This window comes from Planococcus citri, chromosome 1 (assembly GCF_950023065.1).
Source record: "Planococcus citri chromosome 1, ihPlaCitr1.1, whole genome shotgun sequence".
NCBI lineage: Eukaryota > Metazoa > Arthropoda > Insecta > Hemiptera > Pseudococcidae > Planococcus > Planococcus citri.
Genome location: NC_088677.1, coordinates 541,130 through 558,084, shown reverse-complemented (window position 1 = coordinate 558,084; position 16,955 = coordinate 541,130). Strand labels below are relative to the sequence as shown.

Here is a 16,955-nt window from a genome sequence, read left to right as displayed (position 1 = left end):
CGTGCAGCGGCAGCTGCGACAGTAAAATCGTCCGAGGTTGCGTCAGTGACAACGGCTCCGTTTTCCGAATTCGGCGGCTGGACGGGGCGGCGGTGGCAGCACGTACCACGTTGATTCGAGTGCTTTTGCTTCGCCTCTTCTTGGCTAATTTTCTCAAATTAACCTACGCGAAAATGCAAATAAAAGCTCCTACTTATTGCTAGGTAATTTAAAAGCCACTTTTTAAATCTTTTATTGCGGATTTACCACCAAAAAGAAAAATAGCAAGCGTGTACGAGCTCTAGCGGCTCTCTATTTGTCTGTAGACAATAAGCAAAAAATGAAAAAGTACTTGACGTTAGGCGCCAATGTAAATATAATGATACTAAGTACCACTTGGTGATACTTGCATAAGCTGAATACTCTGAGAATATTACTTACCCCGGCCAAAGGCTATATCAATTATATCACACAATGAGTAAAATGTAGTCACGTGTAAGACACTTTGTATTCAATGTAAAATAACAAACACAATTAAATACCTTTAGAAGGTTTATATGTATCAACACGATACTTACACTTAAACTAATTAAACAATAATTAAAACTAATATTATACGCTTTCTTGCCAATTATGGCTATAATACACCACCGAGATTATATCGCGTCGACACGTCCGATCACTACGTACCTCAACAATATAACACTCGGCCGCAGCGCCGCTCCGTGGGCTTGTAGCCCTGTGTCGCGACGCGTGATCAGTGTTACCAACACATATACTTAATCCTATATAACCCTTACAGGTCCGGCATATCTCCCCTCTATCAGTCACATTTTGGCCAAAATGACTTACATACGAGCGGATTGAGTATCCCTGGAGGCTCTTCCATCGATAAATATCCGTTAGCTGGGTGAGGACTGAGAAGTCTGGAAGTTTGGCGATCGAAGTACATATACGATCGATAATACCTCTTATTGCAGGATGTTTCGTCTTGCTAGCTCGAAAAATCAGTTTCATCATTCTTATCCTATTTTTCGTGATATGTAGAAGCCACCAATTCAGTTGTAAGTTTTGTAGATGTGTCCTTGGCAGATGCTTCTCAATGCCTCTAACTGAATCTAGATACGAGTAGGTAAGTAGGATAGAGATACGTTACAATAGCAAATAAACAGTAGGCTTATATTCGACTGACATAGCGGCATATCTTTCGTATTCCGTTTTACGATTATTTGCTCGTTTTATGTAGGTATTTCTTCATATTGTTATTTCAATATTCTCCGTCTTTCTGTATGTACTCCTTATAGTTGTACTTTGTGCCGCGTAAAAAAATATTTTACCACGGATGAGATACTAGGTACATATATAATACTCGTACCTACTCAGTACTCATACGTATAGGTGTAGCGATGGCTGGCAGTGGCTGGGGGCTGGGAGGGAGAGCCCATGATAAGATATAGCGAGTATACGCGTATGTATAGGCAAGTATCTATGTAGGTACACTTATGTATATTTGCACTGATAGGCTAGGCACTGGCACTTGTATTTTTCTGTCACGAACGAGTGAATACAGCGGTCATTACCGAGATCGCAACTGCGCGACATAAACTGATCGACAAAGCAGGAAATGAATGATGAAAGAACACGCGACCAGCGACGAAAATCGCTCGTAAAACGGTCCAATTAATTTATATACGATTACGCGAGCATGAGGTAAGATCTACGTACGTACTCGCACTCGGACTCGCACAATGTACCCTACCTAGTACCTACCATGTAGCTATATTTTTTTGATACATTACGAGTATCTATTTCATTCGAAAAAGTTGACGAAAAAACAAGCATTACGGATGCAAATCAGATCGCAATTTTGAAAACGAAGATATTTCTGCAGAGTAAATTGATTTCCAGCAAAAGTGAGCCTCTGAAATTAGACCATTTCGGACTCGTAATTGAACCGCGGAAACCTAGTTTCCAAAAGTGCAAGTTTTTATTACGTTTTATGATCGGTTTGAGGTCGCTGAGTACCTAATACCTACGAAAAAGTTGTTCAAACCGAGCTTCACTTTGAAAAAAATGAAAATTTTCATCAAACAAGTCGCCATTATTTTTTAACGAATGACTGGCCCTTCGAATCAATATACTCGCCGAGACACCGAACTTCGAATCAGTTGGAAAACACATTTTACTTGACTTGAGTTTTGTACATTTTTTGTTGCAAATCGATTTAATATTTCAATTGGAGGGGGGGGGGTTCATTTCTTGTCTTAGTTTTGCATCAGGTACTTATCAGGTTGATCTGTTTTCTTATATTTTCACATACATACCTATATACCTACGAGTAATTGAGTCGAAAGTTTTTTTGAAAATTGGTAGGCGCTTCTATGACGTTTTAGCTGACTAGTACGTAATTCAGGATCGCTACTACGAGCACAAAAAATAATGACGCCCAAATGAAGTCTCGTCTCGTCATTTTTGAGAAAATTAAAATTGAAATTTAATTTAAAATATCGTCTATTTCTCATTTGTATACGTCCAATACTTCGAATGGACATCGGATTCGAACTCAACGACCACGAATTAGTCAGAAAACGTCATGAAAAAAATTCAATTCACAATTACGATTTTTCGACTCAATTTTTAGCCCGAAAATGGACCATTTTCGAGAGAAAAGCGCACTCTGGTAAAAATCCAACACTGTAAATGAATTTTCCGTCTCAAAAAACCTCCTCATGCTTAAATTCCGACTCGACCGGCGACCAACAGTTTTTTTCTTCAAAAAATGCGTGGACTAATCCCTTTGCATTTTTTGGATTTTTTTTTTGATCCCCAAAAAAACTGGGTAAGTAAACGGGATTTTCCGAATAATTCAAAGTCATCGAGTTTGATTATGTGGACTAATTGGAGTGCCATGCCAGTGCCTTCTTTATCAAAAATGAATGATTTTATTGGCGAAAAATTGCATTTTTTTTTTTGGAAAAATAACCATTAGTGACCTCGAATTAGTCAGAAATCGTCGTGGAAATTTGAATTTTTCGATACGATTTTTTGTTCAATTATGAGCCTGACCGCCTGAGAATCACTATATTTCTGAAGAAAAGATGCGCTCCTGGTGAAAATCTGACACCGGAAATGAATTCGTCGTTCCGAATTCGACTCGATCGGTGAACAAAAGTTTCGTGCAGAGAAAATCCAAGCCGTGGGGAAAAATATGGAAAGCCCCTAGAATTTTTGATCGTTATTTTAATTCTTTATTTATTTTTATTTTTCCGGAGAGCGCGTTATTTTCGTTTAGAGGACCAATACAGATGTAAGTCCTTGGAAAAAAAGCAGGGTGGGGGAATCTCTCTTTCCACCCCCTCTAGTGCGGTCTAATTTTTCGTAGGGTTGCAGCACAGTGTTCAATCTGTTCATCTTTAACATGGATGAACACGAAACACTTGGCTAGATCGAAATTATTCGTACGAATAGTCAGAGCGGAATGACAATAATGACATTCAGACATTGGGATATTTTTTACGCGCGAGTAATTCGGCATAGGTCGATTTTTCAAGAATTTACTTATAGGTACCTACAGCTATTTATGAAGGTACGAGTAAGTATGGCAAACTTACCAGAGATGAAACTCTTCTACATAACAATGAATGTACGTATTTTAAAATACGTACATTAATTAATGTTGGCACAATACGTCAAGTGTTGGATAGGATAGGATAGGATAGGATAGGATATAGGATAGGTTCGTGCGCAAATAGGTACTACTCTCGGCTTGGCACTGGACTGTCGCAAAAAGCCCAAACAATAGTAGTGTGATTACAAAACGTGGTCCTATAATTACGTACCTATTATACAGTAGTAATGAGTTAGTACTCGCGTATTAGCATAAAAATCATAATAGACCATTACTCGTAGATATGTACTTACATATTTTTACGCTGGCAGTACCTAGATGATTTTTCGCTTCTTTTCGCGCAACGTTTTAGCCTGCGTTGCCCCTGCCCCTGCCCCTGCCCCTGCCCCTGCCCCTCATCTTGTGGTAAACGGCTAAATGGAAAATTCGCGTCTCGAAAACAGATGGGCAACATCCGACAACCGGATGACAAACGCAGAACGACCACATCTCGTCATCTTTGCGTTTGCCTATTATACATAGGTTGGAGACGGTGACGTCGAGATAAGCTATGGTAGTAGGTTTAGGATACGCACGATGCTCGATGCTCGACGAATGCGACAGAAAAATGACCCAATTTGCCGCCGATGCTCGACTAACGATATAACGATATAACGATAGGTAAGCCTAAATGAAAATGATTTAAGATTTACGTCGACAGTCGACTTTGACGTTGACGACAACTACAGAGCGCGGTGTACCTACCTACCTACCTACCTACCTAGTGATAATTGTTCGTGTTTAGGAAAGCGAAGACGAAAGAAGCGACGTGCGTCTGTCATAGTGTTCGCCGCCGCTTTTCCACGTCCGCGTATACGTTTATACGTACGTCGTCGACGTCGAGTATACTCGTACTCGTATCTTACCTAAAGGTAAAGGTAATGCTGGTAATGCTGCACACTGCAGCACAGGTGGTATTGTGTTTTGTGTTGCTCGCACCACATCGAAAGTGAACTAAACTTTCACTGGTGATTACGAATTTTGTGGTCTACGAGCAGATACATATTTCGTATCACGCTATACGCTATTCGCTATAGATTGGACGAAGACGAATAATTGAATACCGCTTACGTACACATACTCGTATAGTACGAGTAGTCGAGTACATGTACATACTCGCAGTCGCACTTACCAGAACCAGTGGCATGGCAGTGTAATTGGCTGAGTCTGAAGCTGAACCGAGCTCGACGAATAAGAATTTACGTAGATCGGAGTCGGACCGTGTGTGAGGAGACATGATCGTGATACGAGTACCTACGCATATAAAATGAAGCACGTGTGCCTCGAATGGGAAGAAGCTGTGAAGAGGGTGGAATTAGCATTACATAGTAGGTGTAGGTGCACTGTTCCAGAGGCACACGCAACTACTCATCAAAATGCGAAAAATCAAAAAGCGAAAAAACAAGATGCAAAAATACACGTCTCATCTATACCCATCCTAAACCTTAATTTACACATCCCTAGCCCTACATAATATACTTCTATAACTGCGAGTAAAAGTAGAGGACACGTTCGCGGGCAATGGGCAATGAGCAAACAAGTACCGTTGGCGCAACGTAGCGTAGCGTAGCACAGCTCGCGACTTACGACCAGAGATGACCAACAGTACCTAAGCTACCTATACCTATCTAGTTTAAGCTAGGAAGCGTGACCGTGAATATGGTGCGATAAAGCGAGCAACGGCTTCCAGTAGACCAACTGCCCGCTGGCCAGTGTCGATGTCGGCTAGTGCCTATAGCTACCTTCATCTGTCGGAGGCTCCAGAACTGCTCAAAACGATTTGAAAATCTTTCAAATCGATTCGATGGATCAAAAATAGGGTGTATATATCAATTTCAGCTTTCTAGACCAATTTGGTGAAATTTAAATTTTTTTCACTTTTGACTCAAATTTGATATTCGAAAATTCACCAAATATCTGAAACTTGGGCTGGTGATATATTTTTTGATTGTTTTTGTACTTGAAAAAAAAAAAACATACCTACCAGATGAAAAAAATTAAGAAAGTTCCAAAAAGGAGCACTTGGGTATTTAAAGCGAAAATGTTTGTTTTTTCTTTCATCTTCTGAGTCCGTTTCTCAAGTAATTTTACCTACCTACTCGATTTTTTAAACAACTCGTAATATTATTATATTATTTAGTTGCCTCGAACATTTTTATTCATTGGGATCAGTCTCCCGATTTACTTGCACCTATTTGAATATTTTGAAAAAGAAGAATCGTTTTATAATTTTTTCCAAACCTTGTGAAAATTTTTGCATTCTAAATGATGTTCGTTTTATAAGAAAATCCGCAGATTTTAAAAACATTTTGCCTTTTATATTTTAGCTAATAAAAATTTGAAGACAGGGTAATAAGCTACGCGGCGTAGTTTTTGATTTTTAAATATCTTTAGATAAGTACTCTGACTTCGTGTAGGTCGTCTTATCCAGTGTGTCGATCGCAAACAATCGATTTGAAACGGGTACTCGAAGGCAGCGGTAAAGGTGAACGGAAGTACGCTTAGCACAATGAACATACGTAACGTAAGCCAGAAAACGTAATCTTCCATCGTAGATGTTCCGATTTGAAAAAAGAATATTACATTACATTTTTAAACTCTTCGGCACGTGGGATTGGCGATTTACCTGCTCTAGATGGATTCTGAACATGGAATTTGCGATAAGGAATGAATTTTCAGCCACCGAAGTCGATTACAACTTGTTTCGGAGTTACCTACCTATTTTAAATTGCAGCCAAAAAGTCAACTTATGCCAGAAGCTTCAGATCGGTTTGTGTTTGGGGGGGGGGGGAATCTCTTTTAGTGGATGGAATGCTATTCCGGCCAGTCTTCGGCTCAATCGAAATGACGTAGAAGGAGACGAAGGAGGAGTAAACTTTTAAACTTTTAGAATTGTCGTTAGGGGAGAGGGTCTGTTATGGTCATCTTGCTCTGCACTGGCGATGGTAGATCTTTGCAGCTACAGTAGGTTAGGTAAGATAAATTAGGTAATAGGTGTACACTTGTACAGTATATGTCGAGCTCGGTACCGTTGATGAGCACCACCACCGGCGCGCCGCGCCGTCTTGCAGTGTACCAGTCTGCACCGCACCGTACCGTATCGCATTAACTGTACTAGCGCCGCGACCATCTCTCCAAGAATATCTATAAGCCCGGTAGATGCTTCATACAGATAGGATATCTACTAGAACTACTAGAACTAGGAATTTTCAAGTTCAGAACATCAGAACAACGTGTTTAAGCAGCGCAGCGACAAAAGTACGCGAATACGAGTATGAGTAATTCGTGCAGAACCCAAAATGCTAGGTACCGTGACGGACTGACGGCCGAGGTACCTCACTGCCAGCCTGTACCTGCGGTCACAGCCGCAACCACAGCCACAGCCACGGCGACGGCGACGCCGCTGCTACCTTGCGTCGCGCCGCCATCGTCTCAACTTTCATAAGTATCAACAACATCGTCATTCATAGTGTTATATAGACTCTTAGACAGATAATCGACGCTTCCAATTCGATGGCAAGGCAAGGCAAGGCAAGGCAAGGCAGGGCAGGGCATGGCAATGGTGTCGACGCCGCGACGGTGCCGATGTGCATTGTCTTGGCAGTGTCTTACTTGCTCTTACTCGTATAGTAAGTAACGTACGTAGTCGCGTGGAGTACCTAGTCTTACACTTGACGTTAAACCACCGCCGATAAATTCGATCTCTTCCGTGGTGGTCGCATCGCTCGCCATCAACTCGCGTTTCCCTTCAAGTTGACCGGATACGGTAGCCATATTATCAAATTGGGGTTGCTAAGAATTTGCTACCACTCGTAGCGTTCGTATCGCTGACCTAAGCTTTTTATTTAGTGATCGCCGCGACCACATCGTGACCGCGCCTCATCCCGGACGCCAATCCTACTTATCGCGCCCTTTCGACCATCTTCGATGGCCGTGATTAACACCGACTTATCACGCTATCGTCTTGGCCATGGAAGCACGCAGCGCTACCCAGTTTTCGTCCTAAACGCGTCCTGTGTTTGAGAAACGAAAAAAAAAAAAAAATCGCGAAAAACCACCGACATGGTGCTCGCTAATAATCGCGATCGTCATCGCGCCGATGGCGATCGATCTCATCGTTCGACAGACTGCAATAATAATTATTCGTCGTCGTCGTTGTCCAACAGGCCGCAATATCCGACCGCCTCGATGGATCTGACTCGTTTTCAAGATTCCACTCATACGCACGATCTAACTCAAGGACTCAGCAGGGTTGTGATGGTCAGGAAGATGGAGCAACGTATATTTGTCAATTCCTGCAAAAGCGGACGAGTAAGTTTGAGCATGAAATTAGAAAAAAATACTGCTCTTAGCTCGTGCACTATCAAGTTGTGTACAAACAATAGATACCTATTACGTATCTACTCAGATTACAAAAACAAGTGGACAATCCCCAGCAGCCTTCTACTATTAGACCTACCAAATTAGAGTGCTTTGAAAATTCTTTTGGATTTTGGAGAATATCATTTTCAAACGAAACATTCGAGTTTGTAAATCATTCATTGATTTTCTATCGATTTGTTCGAAAGCGTCTTGAAATTTAAATTCGACAAAATTTACATAATTTACGTAAATTTGACGTGAGCAGTGAGCTGAGATGCACCAGTAGAATCTATATAGGTACTTACGTATCCTGTCCATCCTTAATAACAATAGGTACCTAGTTTTGTTGTATCGTAAATGTATCAATTTAGGTATCTAACTCAGCGTACTCGTACTCATCTTTTTCACGTATTTATGGATTAATTACAGCAACAGCCTCAAGTCGAAACATTAACCAAAGAAACAGTGCAAACCTTCCGTTCCGGTAACAGGACTGAAAGAAAAGTTACCACATCTCAGAAGAAAGATATTTCCGATGAATTCGGTGAGTATCTGCAATCTGCATCCAGCACACTCGTATATCGTGCCTCTGCCTGTACCGTAAAATTCCCCATGATTTCTATACTTAACCGTGAAAGATTTTCAAAATAGGTGCCATATCAGCCATGTGCTTTAACGTTCTACGAGTTTTTACAAAATTTTTCCTACCCACGTATTAATTATTACCATTGTGAGGGACTTTTCAAGTTTTAATAACCTTTCGTACGATCGTAGTTCGATTATTAAAATACGAATTATTTTTTTTGATTTGGTAGGCGGCTCGCAAGAATTCATAACGCTATCGAGATCGGCGAGTTCTTCGCCCGAGCTGATGTGTTCATTAAAACAGGTACGTAAACGTTCGACTCCCCATCGATCTTAAATAAGCTTACAAAAGTTCTCTCCATCGAGTATCTACATAGCTACCTACCTACTATCGATATTCGATGCGCTCATGGGGTAATATTCGTAATATGTTGTATGTCTATAATAGAGAAGCGGCACTAGTAGTGCGGGAGGTAGAAAAACGCCCAACTTACTGTACAGTGGAGCAAAAAGTCCAAAAAGATGTGATATAGAAACCAGCACATTCGTCCAGCAATGCTTGCAAGCGCACAATGAATACCGATCCAAACATAACGTGCCTCCTTTAACGCTCAACAAAAAAGTAAGAGCTACTCGTAGTATAAGTATTATACGAGATATACACCTAACTACCTACTCGCACCCATAATCCATATAGTCCAGCAGACTAAAAGCCAACTATCGTTGATTGTTGATTATCTCAGCTGTGTAGGTATAGCGAAGAATGGGCCAAGCATTTGGTGGTACGAGGCAGCTTAGAGCATCGACAGAGTTGCCCGTATGGCGAAAACCTATTCTGCTGCTGGTCATCGATACCCAACTATACGGTAGATGGTCGCGAACCAGTCGACAGTTGGTACCAAGAAAAGCAATACCATCCGTTTGGTAAAGAACCCTCGTCGCTGAAATCAGGTAGGGAAACCTATGTACCTACATTGTTAGGTATTAATTATTATCGAACAGAACATAACATGCTCGGAGTCGGAGATTAATCTGTATAATGTTCAACAGGTCATTTTACGCAAGTAGTTTGGATGAGCAGTCGCGAACTGGGCATCGGTATCGCCAGAAGTCGCAACGGTCAAATTTTTGTCGTCGCCAACTACGATCCACCTGGTAACTTTCTCGGCCAATTTAGAGAAAATGTTCCTCCTACAGGGTGAGTGAATATAATAATCTCCGAAGAGTCCATTTCTATAATACGAGTACCTATCTAGGTAGGTACCTATGTAGTATTTTCCACTAATCGACTGGATTGTACCAACGTGTTTTCACAGTGGTTTTCCATCCAACGGCGAATCATCGGCATCCGGTTCGACGTGGTGCGTGGCCGCTTCCGAATACACCGCCGAACGTTACCTCGAAGATATGCTCAAGTGTCACAACGAATATAGGAAAAAGCACAAAGCACCCGCGTTAGTTTTAAATCAAGAGGTAAGCCTCGTATGTAGCTTTACACTTCAATCGACGCAACGTACGATATGAGTATGACTCACCCTTTTTTTTTGTACTCGTATTACTCGTAGTTGTGCAAAAAAGCGCAAGACTGGGCCAAAGTTTTAGCGCGAGATGATAAATTAATGCATCGTCCGGACTGCTCGCTGGGTGAAAATTTATTCAGCGTATGGTCTTCTAATCTTATCACAGCTCGAGACGCGTGCGTTCGCTGGTACCAAGAAGGCAAAGATTACAACTATTCGCTCGAACCGAAAATTCTGAAATGCGGTAAGTAGTTCGCTTAATCCTATACCTACAATGTATTTCCTGATATTCGAGAGTTACCGACTTGATTTTACAGCCCATTTCACCCAGATGGTATGGAAGGGTACCAAAGAAGCGGGATTCGGTATGGCCAAAGGACGAAACGGCAGAGTCGTAATGGTAGCCAACTATCAGCCGGCAGGAAATGTAATCGGCCAATTCGGTGATAACGTTTTACCGCCGTCCTAATGATGATACCAGTTCACCAGTAGACGAGATTCCTCAAATTTTCACTAAACAAGTGTCAATGCTAGGATGAGATTTATTTTACTCGTAATTTGCCTACTTTACCTTCTCGTTAGTCGTTTATTAGAACGCCGATCACCGACGGCATGCCAGTGCCCCATTAATGTTTTTAAATTAGGCCTAAAGCGTCTTGTGTACTTAGTGTACTTACATTTCATTTAAATAATCCGAGGGTGAGTATTGATTTTTGCAAGACTGATCTTGTTTAAGTAAATTAAGGATCTATTATCAAAGTTTTTCTTCTTCCTTCGCGTATACTACGATGTACCTACCTACATATATAAGATATTAGTTCATTTTGTGAGTAAAGGTAGTCGTGCAAACGTACAGTGATCATATGATCAACTGACCGGTAAAACTGTAGTAAAAAGTTCGTAGCTGCCCTGTCCACAGAATAAGCATCGAAAATATAAAATAACTGAACTAGCGAGTAAATAATTGATGAAATACTCGAGTTTTCTCTGTAAAATAGGTAACAAGACTCAAATCAAATATTTGGTACCAAAAAAAAAAAAAATGGAATGTTAAACTTGAAAGTATGTATAGGTACTTATGTTTGAATTGAGAATAAGTAATTTCAAATTATACTTACTGCGAACTTTCGTACAATTTGGACCCATTTTTCTTTTTTTTATGATTTTGGATGGTAAATAGACCTAGTCTGGTACATATTAAGCATGGACAAAATTGACAGCTCGACTTTTTGAAATCCCTTCGAGTTCGAGTAGTTTTCCTAGTCTGAGTTACCGGAATACGATATTCACGTACGAATGCTACGATCTACCTATACTTATACTTGCAATTAAGCAAACAGCAACGACTCGTAATCGTTTTTAATTTATAATCAAATCGCAAATACCTACATATTAGGTACCTACGTAATTATTAAGCTATTAAGATATACAAATATTATGTACGATACCTACATTGATATTGTTTTATTGTTAGACCGATTACGCTTATATTTGTCAAATGTACAAGACCTTTTATATTTTGTGCCATCGAATCGACGATTTATGGTACAGCGCATAAAACATTACCCAGCTACCCCTCCAAGTATGTACATTGTACATGCAATATCACAAGTACTCGTACGTATAGTGCATAGTAAATGCATATCGCGTAGATCTAAATCTAAATAAATGTACGTAATGTTGTATACTGCGAAATGTACTGAACAGCTGGTCTTGCGGTTTTCGTTTTATGTTTTTTTCCCTTCATCATTTTGTATTTATTTTAAGTATTTTTCATTTTTCGTTTTTTCGTTGTTATTTTCTTATTGAAATAGGTTTGTAACGAAATGAAAAGTATATTCGTTGTTACACACGACTATTTTCATTGGTCGCGATCATCGAAGACAGATTGCGATTGCGAAGATCATTCTGACGGTTTGCTTTTTTCTTAGCAAACGTCTGTTGGATTTTTGAACAATCTGTCAACGTGTAGAGGCCTATAGGTACCTAATAATCATATTTACAGATGTTTCCGGCGTTAAAAATTCAACGCTAACGTACTTAGCCGTAATGTACGCCGTACCTACCTATATTAGACGTCAATTAACACGTTCGAATTTTGGCGAAAAGAAATACCTAAATAAATAAGCGTGCCGCTTACAAAAAGAAAAAAAATGAAATATAATATATTATTTTTAGATGGTAGAAAAAATTATTAAAGATAATTATTTAGCGCCTGATTTATCGTCTTCGTCGTCGGTTTCATCGGCACTTCCAGCACTGCTGCGAGTACCGTCCGAATCATTGGCGTTGGTTTCAGTTTCAGAAACGTTATTCGAAACACTTTTCCCGTCTTGGTCAGTCTTCTCGCCATCTTTACCGCTATTCAAAAAAGATTCCCATTTTTTAAGACGCGCTTCCTCTTCTTCTTTCGTTTCTTGAACCCTGAACGGAGAAAATTCGCAACAAAAAATGATAACATAGGTACCTAACGGAATAGCTTTTCGAAAAAATAATAATATAAAACGCACTTGTATTTAGTTTTCCCATCCCACGTTTCGGCCGTTATTAATCGTTTACCAAACCATCTGTTGTTCAATAGTTGAACGCACGCGTCCGCTGCTTCTGCTTCTTTGAACCAAACTTGCGCTACGCCATCTTGGTGTTTCTGTAAAAAATCGACACGAAATACAATTTCCATATTTACCTAATCGTAGTACAGAGAATGTGAAAGATGAAAACTAGAAAGAGAAAACCGAATCGACTTACATCGTAAATGACGACTTTTTTAACGACTCCGCATTTCGCGCATTCTTCTTTGATATCTTCTCGGTATTCTATAATTAGACCTAAATTCTCGTCGAACATACTGGGATCGAATAGATTCTTAATTACTACCACGCATTCGTGCTTAGCGCGTTCGCCGCGTAATTTATCCGGCTGCCACGCGAATAATCTGTAAAAAAAAAACCAAAAAACAAATTTAGACTATTCCAGTAAGTACCTAATTCAAAATACGCGTTCTCTTATGACACTCGGCGTTACATACTTTTCTTGCATTTTTTTCAATTTTTCTTTATCTTTTCGGCGTTTTTTCTTCGGTTTTAAACTGGGATCGTACGCATTACCCTTCATTGTGAAGTGAGCTTTCTCAACTTTGATTTTCTTGCCTCGAAACTCGTAATCATCCAATAACTTTAACGCCAAATCCACCGATTCTTTCTAACGAAAAAATAAAGGTACAGATAATTTACATACAAATCTAATTAAAAACTGATTAAATTGGTACAGGTACGTGCACGTTTTGTAGGCGCAGAATTTGAAAGTTGTAACCTATCTGTTCTCGCAGCCAGTGAACCGAAACAGTTATCAAATATGTAACGTGGAGTAACTTTCAAACAAAGTACAATTTCAAAAATATTCCACATAAATTCACTACGCCAACGGTGTACGAATATAATGTTAATTTATTAACAAAATCCGATTTTAATCGTTAGATATTTAAAATTTTTGAAAAATATGTTTTCGGCGAAGTTCTCAGCAGTTACACTAATAATTGTAACGAGTAAGTGCGGCCTATTCTACTTTTACGATGATATTTTTAAAGGCAAAAAACCACCGTTAGGAGCATCGTTAATATTTTTCAATTGTTCCAACTTTCTCGTTACAGTTTCGATATTATATGCACGATGCCAGCTTCAATATCAAAATGATTGTCCATTCGGATGGACGCGTTGCGGTAATATATGTTTTTTCACGAGCTCGAAAGAGAACCAAGTTCCGTGGAGAATGGCAACTGACGAGTGCCAATCCGTTAGAAACGACAGCAAGCTTCTAATACTCGACAACAGAGAAAAAGACGAAAATATCAGAAGCTGCTTGCAACAGAATTCTACAAGTAATACGCAGTTTTTAATTCACGTTCTTAGTGGAATGAAATGATTAATCGAGTACGAGTATATTAAGTAATGGTGTTAAATTTGCATTGAAAAGTTGCCGAAGTATTATGGATAGACGGAATTTTCAACCCTAAACAAAAACGTTGGGTTTTCGGAGAAACAGCGCAACCGCTTCAGTATCAGGCTTTTTCGAGGAAACAACCGCAAGATGATTCCGAATGGAGATGTATAGCGCTAAATAAACAGGTGCTTTACAGATGGAGTTCGATCGACTGTTTTTCAAATAGACCTTTCATTTGTGAAATTATTAGTAATTAAAACCGCGAATTGTTAGTGTGTTTTTTTTTTTTGAATCAACTAATGAAAGACGTTTGCGACGCTATACCTGCCCTATTGTACGCAAATATGACTATTTTTGTGTAAAATTAAACATTTTAATTACTTTGATGTAAGTGCACAATGCGTCTCCTTTCAGCGTCTTCGTGGCCGGATCGGTATACAATTTAATTTTCATTTTTCCGCTTTCCAAATCTTTCATAACCAAACCGCATTTTTGCATTAAATCTACAAACTCGACTTCCGTAATATCCAACGGCAAATTACTGACGTAGACTTTGGTATTATGCTCATCGTCCAAGTTGAACCATTCTAAAAATAAAATCACCATTGAAACTACCATCTACAGAAAAAGTTATCTACCCGAACCAGAGCTTTTAATCTTGATTTTAAAAATAAAGAAATCTCTTACTAGCGGGTTCCGGTTCGGCTTTCCTCTTTAAATTATTTTCAGGTACTTCGGGTGGATTCTGATTCACTTTACTAGCGACTGGTTCGTTCTGGTTAGAAGGCGCTTCATCCTTAGGGGCACTATCCGGTGCTGTGAAACCGTAACTCATTTGATAGTACGCTATAAAGGTATCATCTATCTGAAATATCAACGTCCCATTAGTTTTCGTTGGTCGCAACTCGATTCGATCAATTTTCTAAACATAAGTACATACTTTGGGAAACCAAGCTTTTTTTTCCTTATCCCAAAAATATACAGTTCCATCATTAGGATCGGTATAAATATGCGTATCTCCTTCGTAACTGTAATGCCCTTTCGTTAAATCTTGTCTAACAGCTTCCGGCTTTACATCTTCACAATTGTCATCCGAATCATTTTCCTCTTCGTTATCGTTTTTAGAGCCCGAATCGGATTTCTTTGCCATTTCTTTAGGTTCGACGTCGGATTTAACGGCATCATTTTTCGGTTCCCATTCATTTTTCTCAATATTCCAAGCATAAGTAAAGTCTGAAAGAAGAAATAATTGTTATAAAATAAGACGATGAAAACACGGTATCAAACACCGCTACCTTAACAGTATCGAAGACGAAAAGTGAAAAAATATATATCAATCTTGGTTCAGTGAATTGTACAATTTAGTGATGGTTTCTATAGTTTGGGAATAAGGAACTGCGTTTCAAAATATTAAATCAATATTCAAGACGATTCGCATTACTTGATTCTTTGTCGGTGTAATAGTACGTTGTGCCATCAAATTTATAATTATCCAAATTTGCATTTACTACTGGCTCTTTACTAGTTTCCATGACTCGAGTTTCACATCGATTTTCAATTAATATAATTCACGTTCTCCAGAAATCCAGAATTTCAAATTATTACAAGCAGGGTTGTGCCGTAGAATACACCATGTAGAATACATGGACATTCTACGCGTAGAATAGCACATGTAGAATAGCCTGGAAATAGTGTAAAATGCGTAGAATGCGTAGAATGTGTAGAATGCGTAGAATATGCGTAGAATAGGGAAATGTGCAGACAATTTTTTTTCAAAAAACTTTATTTTTTCATTTTTTTAATCATTTATTTTATAATCAGGTTACATAATCAAAAAGAAGATTCACATTTCCAATTTAATTTGCTGAACAAAATAGTTGAACTTTAATTGTTCAAATCACATTTTTGATAAATAAACAATATTTTTGGCTTTCAGATGGGTGATTTTGTCGCATTCTACGCATTTTACATCGTATTTTACGCATTCTACACATTCTACGCCTATTCTACGCATTTTACACATTCTACATCAAATTTTACGCATTCTACACCAAAATGTAGAATAGGTTATTCTACGCGTAGATACCCAACCCTGATTACAAGTCGATGAAGATTTTTACAAAAATCAGTTTAAAAATGGGTTATCAAAAAACAAATAGAAAATTATTTTTGATAAGAGTTTATAAACAACTTTGAAAACCGGAACCTGAGGGCGCTACCGGAACTGATACGCTTAACCTAACGTTAAATACAGCGTGACGGCACGTTGTTCCAGATAATATTTTGAAAAAAATGGATCTTCAAAGTTCAAATCTTCAATTCTTCAAGTTCAAACATCAAACTTACGGAAACTTTCCCGAAAGTGTTGTTATTGGAAGAGTGGAAATTTAATTTTATTATAATTATTATATTTCTTCAAAATATAAAGTAAAGTAGTCCATACTTATTTGAAAAACTGTCAGCTTGAAAAAGTCATTAATTAATCAACTGCAACTTGCAAATCTACCTGCAGCGCAAAACGCAACTAATTAAATTAAATATTCAATTATTTATTACAACTTTTAAAAATTTTCCTACATTTTTTATTTAAACAATTCTATTCTATCAAATCAATCCAGAGTTGGCGCGATTCCAGGAGCTTGAGAATCGGATTCCAAATGGTGTGATTCCACAAAATTTTGAGTCCCGATTCCGCTTATCAGATTCGCCAGAAATAGGAATCCGAATCCGAATCGTAATTTTCGATTCCGATTCCTTTCGCGACTCCGATTCAGATTCCACTCACGACTCATCTTAGGATCCTCTCACGACTCCAACCAGATTCCTCTCACGACTCCAGCCAGATTCCCATCACAACTCCTTAAATTTCATAAAAATGAAGCATTGAAGATGAAATGATGAAA

At 38.9% G+C, this 16,955-nt stretch overlaps 2 protein-coding genes across 8 annotated transcripts in view; one reads left to right on the top strand and one right to left on the bottom strand.

Annotated features, from left to right (window-relative positions):
• LOC135843721 (uncharacterized) overlaps positions 1-14,324 on the top strand; it is a 61,657-nt gene extending 47,333 nt beyond the window's left edge. For 2 of the 7 annotated variants that reach the window (XM_065361741.1, XM_065361732.1), the window contains exons 3-14: positions 7,813-7,957; positions 8,438-8,552; positions 8,824-8,897; positions 9,042-9,215; positions 9,337-9,544; positions 9,644-9,791; positions 9,910-10,066; positions 10,159-10,357; positions 10,431-13,331; positions 13,403-13,657; positions 13,763-13,990; positions 14,086-14,324. In XM_065361741.1, the coding sequence (XP_065217813.1) occupies positions 7,813-7,957; positions 8,438-8,552; positions 8,824-8,897; positions 9,042-9,215; positions 9,337-9,544; positions 9,644-9,791; positions 9,910-10,066; positions 10,159-10,357; positions 10,431-10,582 (1,372 nt within the window). In that variant the 3' untranslated portion in view covers positions 10,583-13,331; positions 13,403-13,657; positions 13,763-13,990; positions 14,086-14,324. Of the gene's footprint in view, positions 1-6,450; positions 7,958-8,437; positions 8,553-8,823; positions 8,898-9,041; positions 9,216-9,336; positions 9,545-9,643; positions 9,792-9,909; positions 10,067-10,158; positions 10,358-10,430; positions 13,332-13,383; positions 13,658-13,762; positions 13,991-14,085 lie in introns of those variants that run through there. The other 5 variants (XM_065361707.1, XM_065361698.1, XM_065361690.1 and 2 more) reach the window with 5 other exon arrangements.
• On the bottom strand, positions 12,263-16,243 carry barc (RRM1_TatSF1_like and RRM2_TatSF1_like domain-containing protein barc). Its single transcript, XM_065361678.1, has 9 exons — positions 16,156-16,243; positions 15,494-15,660; positions 14,993-15,285; positions 14,740-14,917; positions 14,434-14,639; positions 13,142-13,314; positions 12,862-13,048; positions 12,624-12,760; positions 12,263-12,537 (listed from the first exon to the last, which is right to left on the bottom strand). Exons 2-9 carry the CDS (start codon positions 15,582-15,584, stop codon positions 12,318-12,320), a joined length of 1,485 nt encoding a protein of 494 aa, XP_065217750.1. The 5' UTR covers positions 15,585-15,660; positions 16,156-16,243; the 3' UTR covers positions 12,263-12,317.
• Positions 16,244-16,955: the final 712 nt, after the last annotated feature.